Raw genomic sequence first — 6,425 nt, forward strand, 5'->3', positions numbered from 1 at the left:
CTTTGAGTTGAGAAATGCAGAGAAAAAAATGACTTTTTTAGAAAATTTGGAATGAAGGATATGTGTCAACTATCCGATTTTATTTATTTATTTTTATATTAATTGTTTATGTGATAGTAATTTAAGAAGTTAAAGAGACACAAATTATAAATATGGAAAGATACAAATCTAATTGTAGAGTAAAAAATCCAATTTTTTAACACAATCCAATTTTTTAACAGAGACCTTAACTATAGGACTTAATAAGGAGTATAATGAATGAAGCTGTGGACTTTGTTGCTTATCTGACTGCTCTTGATATATAATCAATAAGTTATTTTTCGGAGGAACTTTCCACACCCTGAATATTACTTTTAATGTACAATTTTGTTTTTTAAAAAAAAAGGTTAATTTTTTGCCGTCCTGATATTTACCTTAAAAATGTGTTTTTTTTAGAAATTTGAGGCTGGGAAAGTTGCTCCATTTTCTGAAACACAGGCAGGCATTATCTTTGATTTCTTAAAATAAGGTATTCTTTGATACTCCAAAACAATCTAAAGTAAATTAATAATACATGCAAATATGCCAATACACACTCAAGGGTACAAAAAATAATAAATACACGATTTGCTTCAAAAAGCAAGTTTATATTAAATTATATACAAATCATACAGAATTGCTCTCCTCAATATAAGATTGGCATGATTAAAACAAAATTAAAAAAATTGCCACAAATATACTGTAAATAATAGTAATGAGAAAAAAAAAAAATCAAACAAGTGATTTCTTCTGCTCCAGCTTGCTCCAATATCCACCACCTACTTTATCATTGATACTTAGGAAAATATACTTCTCAATTTTAAAGTTTCAATTTTGGCACTTTATCTTCACTGAATAATGTAATAACTGCTTTGTATTCAATAATGGAATAATAATATTATATGCACCATGCAATGAGCGATACACAGCACTTAATCTTATGACCTTGATGCTTAAATCTATATCTCTTAGAACAACCAATGTTTCCTCCTTGGTTTATGCTGGATTGGTGCATCTAAAACAAACACAACATAATACATCAGTAACTAATATACTTATGATCAATACCCCAAAAATAATTCAAGTTCAAATCTAATGGAGGATCTGGTTTAGTGGCAAACAAACCTCGAATTTCATAAAGTGAATTGTAATGAACCTCAGACCAGAAGCTCAACCACACTTCTGCATCATTAAGAAAAAAAAAAAGAAACAAAAGAGTAAGATATACTACTGGAGTTTAATGGACATGCCCTATCAGTGTAAAAAGTTTTAAACTGACAGCAAACACGAGTCGGAGATTGTGTAGTAATTTTATGGTGGCATTTGTAATCGTGTGGTGAAATGACAAAATCAATAGTTCTTATTAATTGTTTGTGTAAAATTGATTTATATAGACATTGCACAATCCATTTTCTCATATTACTGTAGTGCTAGAAATTTACTAATAAACTTACTAAATTTGACTTAAAGAGGCTTGTCCATTTGTTTTACGTCAGCGAAAAAATACAACTTTGGTTGGAATTATATAATTCTCAACTTCAAAAAATAATGTCATTTCGGGGAAGGCAAGGTTGGACAGAATATGGAATGCATGCTATATATTTGATCACTTCAAAAATTCTTTTGAGGCACATGGTCTTTTTCATAATCAAACTATTAAGACTGAGTATAACAATGGTGAGGTCTTACCGCGCTGTGGAGCTTGGTACAGTGGCATAATTTCGATGAAACAAGTATCTCTAAATGATGTCAGCAGGCATATCTTTGCAGCAAACTACATTAAAAATAAGAAACATTATGGATATTTTGACAGTAATACACAACAGATGACATCACATTATAATAATAAAAATAAATAAAGCTTAAGTTTGTCAAGAGAATTTGAGTTATGAGTCAATAAATTTGAGGATGCAATTATGCAATCTTCACTTATGAGAGAATAGAACCCGAGCATGGACACTAATGACTAACATTTTCTTTTCAAAACAAACGATACCATGCACAAAAAAAGTATTCAAATAGCTCTAAACAATAGCAAACTTGGAGCTAAGTTTTCCATCTCAACCTCTAAGACTTCAGTATTTTTCGTCCAGCAAAATTCCCAAGGAAATTTCTAAAATCAGCCATGTACATCTGCTACAGACAACAGTGAGTGTTTGAGATATATATGCTCTTCCAAGATAGAGTAAAACCTCAAACACCTATGGCAAACTTTAATAAAACACAGACTGAAATAATATTTTTTAATTAGTAAGAAAGTTCTACAAGTTATAAATTAATCAAATCGAACTTTTACATCCTATTTCAAAAAGGAAAATCTAAATAGTTAACAATTGGTAGCGTCCTACAAAAAAAAACTGATTCAAAACAGCATTATGAACCTTATCAGAAGCTGCCTGTAAAGTAACATGGTCCCCCCATTCTCCAGTTCTGCATTAGGTAGAAAGAAAGTGAATACTTGATGAAAATGCTGCTACTAAAAGTATTCACAAATATCATGACTTATTTAATATTTGATGGCCTATTTGAAAATACGTACTTGGCCATTTTCTTGTAATATCGTTTGTACTTCATTGGTACATAGCATTCATACAAGGAACGGTGATCTTTGAGCTGCCAAAGAGAAACATTATTCAAATAAGCATCTCTAACTATCTATTTTCAATACTTAACAGGGTAAATAAATTTTAAATTGATACACTCTGTACAAAGGGTTTCTAGGATCCGGAAACACTACAGTCAGAATCCCTACATTCATGCATTTGAGACTATTGATAGTCGTTAAATCAAGATCAGACAGTTTAGATTCAAACTCGGTATTTTTTATTGAAATCTGTATTTTTTTGGGACGGTCTGATCTAGATCAAACGGTCCACTAAGGACCCAAATGGAGGAAATGCAGGATTCCCGACTGTAGTTAATTCATTTTCAGGTTTCTACCACTTCCCACACATGATTAAAAAACATATTTTTCCTCCCTACATATTACAGTATTTAACTACATTTCTTGCATCTTTCGCTTTTCTTCTCTTGGGGGGTCTTCGCTCTATGATTACTTTGCCAAGTGACTAAGACAAGCACAACTTACTTGTTTCACAATATCTTTACGGACATGCTTGTGGTGTTCAGGTGACCTGTAGAGCTGATCTGAAAGTGCGCGGAACTGCAATGGAGGCAGAATGATCAGTAAAAATTTAAAACAATAATAGGATAATGCTCCTTCCTTGTAGACAGTTGCTATAATATCTCACCTGACAATTTCCATCTCCAGATACTTTAACTTCACAAAGACCATAAACATTCAACCTACAAGAGTGAAGAGAGAATGGTTTAATATTATAACAACGATTAAATCCACAGCAAGAGTAAGTGTATGACATTTTAATAGTTGAGCTTATCCTCATTAATTTGAAATCTAGGTGCCTCTAAAATCCCTAATTTGAGTTGCTTGCTTATATGTTCCAGAACATGTATCCACTACATCGTTAAATAACCCAAGTACTTATTGTAACCTGAAAAACCCAGTAACTTATCCAGATACAGAAAGGTTGCTGTTTGATCTCCCCACATAATCTTTCCTTAACCATTTCTCATTCGACTTGTGAGTCATTGCAAATTGCTACCTTTGATTATTCCTTGAGGTTGAAAGAATGCCAGCATACTGTTCTCGTCGAAAGTTTTATGGCACCTTTGTTAGAACTAATTTTGCTAACCAAATTGCACCTTTGTATACTTATTTTGCACACTTTTTTTTTACATAGTATGTTCCTCACAAGAAATAGAAGATCATTAAATAACAGAATGACATACCTCTGTAGAAGACGCTGGTGATCCATACTGGCATCATTAAAGGTTGGGAAGAAGGAGTTTATGCGGGGCACATGCTGTAATCTCAAGAAGATGGAATCAGAAAAAAAATAACAAAAATACAAGTATTCAAAATTTCAGACATCCCTCCCACTTCCACCCCTTTTCAGAAAAGGGGACGTGTAATTGTTCACCCATGAAAGTCAACTTTTATATGCAATTATAATGCCGATGAAGCAAAACTTGTAATAATAGCACAAAAGATAAAAGAAAATTTTCAAAAGCATGCATGTGTAGAAAGAATGAAGGAAATAACATGAACACGTAGCACTGGCACTTATGATCGAAGGTGTGTCCCAATGTCTGACTCGTGTCAGTATCCAACACCAACACATTGATTACATTCAATTGGTTTATTTTATCAAATTGTTTCCAATGTCGTGCAAGTGTTAGTATCCGTGCTTCATAGAAACACACACTAGAACTAGTATGCTTTTTCAAATTATTGAATGTATTTATTCTACTCTACTACTGTACATAACTGAGGAGATACACCATGAATTAACTCTTCAAATAGCTTAAGTTGTAGGGTGAAAGCACAAACACCGCTAGTCATTAATACGCATCCTCATGCAAGATCCCTCAAGCTAAAAAAAAGTGTGGATACATCCACCAATCTTAGGGTAAAATGAGGCAAAGATCAAATTCTACACGATGTCGTAGAGACTTTGACACCAAACCGTACAACTAACAAACTCTTTCAAAAACTTAATGTTCACATAAAAGCACATAAATAATTTCATATCTAACATGATAAATACATTTTCATTATTAGTTTCATAGTTGTACTATTAAACCATAACAGATCAAAGTTTAGGCCAAAACAGAAAAGCAGGAATTCTTACAGGAACAGGTTCCAATTTGGAAAGGCGCCGACCTACTGCTCCATCTAATTTGGCATACTCTTCTGATAGCACAAGAGCAATCATCCGATCATCCTCAACATCATGTTGACTACTTAGCGAAGTTGAACTCGAACTTTCACCCCAATTCTGAGTCTGTGATCCATTAATCATATCCAAAACCGACAACTTCTTGATCCTTTCAACCTAAACTTAAAAAATTTACCACAATTCACACCTACTAAACCTACAAAAATTGTAATAAGGCATTAGCTATGAAACACCGACTCAAACACGAACACCAAATACAGCATTGACACGTCAACACCAGTAAAAATTTGAGGAAATTAGTTAATTGAAGGTAGGAAACACGTGTCAGTGTCCGACACCAACACGTGTCGGTCACCGGACACACTTTCGATCAGAAGTGTCGATGCTACGGAAGATATTAATATTTATAAAAAAAACAAATCCGTTCACACTCTCGAATTTTCCTAACAAGTTTTTCCACAGCTTTAATCCTGAAACTCAGAACAATCAAATAAACAACACCAGAAATAAAATGCACCAATTGAGAGAGCAAATCATAATAGATTATAAAGAACACCAAGATCAAAATTCAATTTCAAAACCTTAGCAAGAGTAAAATCACACATCAACCCTTTAAATTTCATATCTTTGAAATGCGGATACATATATATATATATTCGGAATGAAATTACAATTCACAAAAAATTTCTTGAAATATGTGAAATCAATGTTAGATATTTTGATCATAAATTGATGAAATTAAATTTAATTAATAAAAGCGGTTTTTTGAAAAAATGATCAGATCGTAGATTCTAAGCAACAAAATAATCAGATTGATGAAATTGTAAACAACGAAATAACAAATTTATTTTAATTTTAATGAAGAAAAAAGGTACCTGCGATTGATTTTGTTGCGAATGAATGAATGAAGAAAGAGTAAAAAAGTGTGTGAAATGAGAATTAAATAAAACAGATTTTCAATTTCGCGTTTGGGAAATGTTTGGCGAATGTCAATGAAACAAAACACGTTATTTGTTAGTAAATTATTTATTATTATGCTTATTCAACCATAACAAAAAATAATATTAAATACTTCTACCAAATATATATATATATAATAAATATTCTAGAGTTGATTGCTAAAATGTCACATGATCTTTTTTTCCTTTTTTTTTTATAAATTGTTTATGATATTCTCCACTTGCAAGTCAGAAACAATTTATTGAAAGACGACTCTACTTAAATATTTTATGAGTGAGATGCACCGTGCAATTAAATCTAAACCATTTATGCTCAACAAATAAATATAAATATGAAACCAATTATATCCTCCGTAAAATACAAATAACCATAATCATAATTAAATATATTAATTTTTATTAATTCAATTGTTTCTAATAAAAATAATTAGATGAGTTTTTAAATTTTAATTTAATTAATAAATATTAATATTATTAAATTGAATATTTTATTTTAAATTTAAATTCGGAAGATTAATTTGTATGTGAATTTATTATGATACATATTATCCTTCCTGCATGCAAATAAAAAGATTAGATGGAGGAATTATGGTGTAGACAGATATTGTATTTGTGTTTGTTGTCCACAAACATAAAAATAAAAGAAGGTATATGATTTTATTTTCTTATTTTAAAAAATTAAGATATT

At 31.2% G+C, this 6,425-nt stretch overlaps 1 protein-coding gene across 3 annotated transcripts; it reads right to left on the minus strand.

Annotated features, from left to right (window-relative positions):
• Window positions 1-582: 582 nt before the first annotated feature.
• Window positions 583-5,818, minus strand: LOC101491930 (OVARIAN TUMOR DOMAIN-containing deubiquitinating enzyme 12). Of its 3 annotated transcripts, XR_012162107.1 has the most exons (11): window positions 5,654-5,792; window positions 4,731-4,974; window positions 3,829-3,902; window positions 3,270-3,324; window positions 3,107-3,181; window positions 2,558-2,631; window positions 2,400-2,448; window positions 2,084-2,151; window positions 1,708-1,792; window positions 1,144-1,200; window positions 583-1,033 (listed from the first exon to the last, which is right to left on the minus strand). XR_012162107.1 is itself a non-coding variant. In XM_012712724.3 (10 exons), exons 2-10 carry the CDS (start codon window positions 4,899-4,901, stop codon window positions 987-989), a joined length of 687 nt encoding a protein of 228 aa, XP_012568178.1. In that variant the 5' UTR covers window positions 4,902-4,974; window positions 5,654-5,818; the 3' UTR covers window positions 583-986. The 3 variants fall into 3 exon arrangements, 2 of the variants coding, with proteins under 2 accessions (XP_012568178.1, XP_012568179.1); XM_012712724.3 differs by lacking the exon at window positions 2,084-2,151 and having other exon boundaries at window positions 5,654-5,818; XM_012712725.3 differs by lacking the exon at window positions 2,084-2,151 and having other exon boundaries at window positions 816-1,033; window positions 4,731-4,934.
• Window positions 5,819-6,425: the final 607 nt, after the last annotated feature.

Source organism: Cicer arietinum, chromosome 2 (assembly GCF_000331145.2).
Source record: "Cicer arietinum cultivar CDC Frontier isolate Library 1 chromosome 2, Cicar.CDCFrontier_v2.0, whole genome shotgun sequence".
Lineage (NCBI taxonomy): Eukaryota > Viridiplantae > Streptophyta > Magnoliopsida > Fabales > Fabaceae > Cicer > Cicer arietinum.